The sequence below is a fragment of the Dreissena polymorpha genome, chromosome 11 (assembly GCF_020536995.1).
Source record: "Dreissena polymorpha isolate Duluth1 chromosome 11, UMN_Dpol_1.0, whole genome shotgun sequence".
NCBI classification, from domain to species: Eukaryota; Metazoa; Mollusca; class Bivalvia; order Myida; family Dreissenidae; genus Dreissena; species Dreissena polymorpha.
The window spans coordinates 34,102,415-34,104,789 of record NC_068365.1 but is presented as its reverse complement, the minus strand read 5'-3'; the positions used below and the strand labels follow the sequence as shown (position 1 = coordinate 34,104,789).

Genomic DNA, 2,375 nt, shown 5'->3' with positions numbered 1-2,375 from the left:
AAATAAGAGGATCTCGTGATTAAATTATTTATCAGATTTACTTTAAATCGGATTGTTTTTTAAGTTTTATTAATGCCCTGAAGTTGGGTGTGGTTTAAATAAGACCGTTCGTCCGACTGTATGTCGTAAAATTTTCAAGTCCATATCTCCATTTATATTATAATCTTGCTATTTCGTTGCTATAGATGTGTCGAGATATGAGTCAGTTATTATTCAAGTTCAAAGTAACACTTGAATTTCAAATATTCGAGCCTCCTTTTCGTCTGTGAGAAGGCATGGACCTTTCACGACATTTCAAGGTCAATGCCAAATATTAATACGACATGTTCGCGTGCACTGAATATGCGCTACTCCTTTTAAAGGAATGTCACTTAGTTGTGCTCAATCGTTTTACTCATTAATACTTTGTTCACATGGTATTAGACAGACATATCAACTCGATGGCAATGTCCCACTTGAAGCCATATTGTATATGTACATTCTTTATCGCAAGTGCCCTTTTAAGGATTTAAATTCAAATTGTCTCAACTGTTTCACCGGTTTCAAGGGGCTTCAAAGTTATTATATAGGCATACATAATTAACAACATATTTCAGTGAAAATATATTAAAATAAATTAGAAATAGCCTCATAACATCACAACTAAATTCAAATACAATTAATAAATTTCAATTGGGATGTTGATGATTAGATATTTAATGAATTAAATTGTTTTTTATCCAATCATCACGCCGATTTCTTTGATGTTTACACTGCTAAAACCACTACTGCTTTAGAAATATATTTTTTCATAAATGGATTTGGACTGTAAATAAAACTTTGTCAATGCATTACCACATGCATCTCCACTTAAGAATCTTTTGACAATGCTCTCTGACAACTGAAGAGGGTATATAAGTATAAAACCCGTCAAATTCATTCTTTAGGTCTTCGTTTTTCGATCCGAAATACTTAACACCTCGCCACCGAGCGAACGCCTTAAAGTGTCGAAGAAAACCCCAATATTGCGGAAATATTTCGAACACAACCGCGTGCGCTGGTAGAAACATCACGTGACTCATGCCCGCCCCGTGCATGCCTATAAGAACATCAGTCTGGGTCATGACTTTCAACTGGTCAAACATTGACATTTGTTCTAGAATAACCGTCTCCACTGTTGCTTGTGTAAACACGGATTTAACATTGTCTACAATTTCGTCCTCGTTTTTAAATTTTCGATGTACTAATCCATTAAATAGGTCCTTTCTTTCTGGGTGCGTCATATAGTCCTTCCGCAGAATCACCGTTATTTTTAATTTATTGCAATCCAAACGTTTTTCGTCAGACACTCCATACGCTTTAAGGAAAAAATCTCGGAAATCTTCAAAATAAGGCGCCGCTGGCAAATTATGGAAGTTGATTGGACTATTGTAACCTATGATATTCCATATCAAGTTTTTATAGACCAAGTTTTCGTCTGTCTTATATATGTAGACATTATCGAACAGAACAGTCCACGTGTCGTCAAGTGGACTTGGCGGTCTGTCGTCCATCCACACGATATCCACGAGACTGGCGTTCAGTTTCATCACCTTGGAGACCAAGAACACGTTCATCCACTCACAGAGTGTATGGTAGAGATTATGTGCCTCGATTCGCTTTATAACGAATGTAGGCGCGGTCACATAATTACTGTCCTGATCGGTGATATATGTGGTTGGGTATGGCATAAGGTTTCCCATCCACATTTGTAGTGGACCCTCGATGGAATATCGAAAGTTATACGCGGGTACTTTGCTATCACACGGAACACTGAACGTGGTATTGCTCAATATATGCGAATATTGCAACCATGCGAATTCGTGGCCGTATGCCCGGAAGTGTCCATGGCAATCGATGGTCGGAGTTCGGACCCACTCATCCAACGGGTACTCAGTTTCTTGCCTCAGAGGCTGAGGTGACATGAACAGGACCATGCAGATGGTCCCGATGACAACTATTGCAAGCAAGACCGCGTGCTGGTTTCGGAATCGTCGGATCAGCATCGTGATCGATCTGAAAATATATATCGTTGCAAAAACATTGACATGTTATTACAAAAGAACGCGGCGGGTCTTGGATAACTTAATTGTGCAATTAGTGGGGTTAAAGGGACATTTTCACAGATTTTGGCATGTATTGAAGTTTTTCATTAAAAACTTATATGTTGATAAATGTAAACATTTGACCTAAATAGCTCCAGTAATAAAACAATAATAAAATTAAAGAAAGACAAAACAGTAACCATCAACTGGGCTCGAACCACTGACCCCTGGAGTAATAGTCAATCGCTTAGACCACTCGGCAATCCGTGCTCATACGATGAGTGATGTATTTTATACCTTAAATAAACAATC

At 38.1% G+C, this 2,375-nt stretch overlaps 1 protein-coding gene across 1 annotated transcript; it reads right to left on the bottom strand.

The window, feature by feature from the left end:
• Nucleotides 1-590: 590 nt before the first annotated feature.
• Nucleotides 591-2,033, bottom strand: LOC127851401 (uncharacterized). Its single transcript, XM_052385169.1, has one exon. It carries the CDS (start codon nt 2,022-2,024, stop codon nt 831-833), a length of 1,194 nt encoding a protein of 397 aa, XP_052241129.1. The 5' UTR covers nt 2,025-2,033; the 3' UTR covers nt 591-830.
• Between the last annotated feature and the right edge of the window lie 342 nt (nt 2,034-2,375).

Excerpts from the sequence above, each read along its gene's own strand:
- LOC127851401 (XM_052385169.1), bottom strand. The coding sequence starts at position 2,024 with ATGCTGATCCGACGATTCCGAAACCAGCACGCGGTCTTGCTTGCAATA.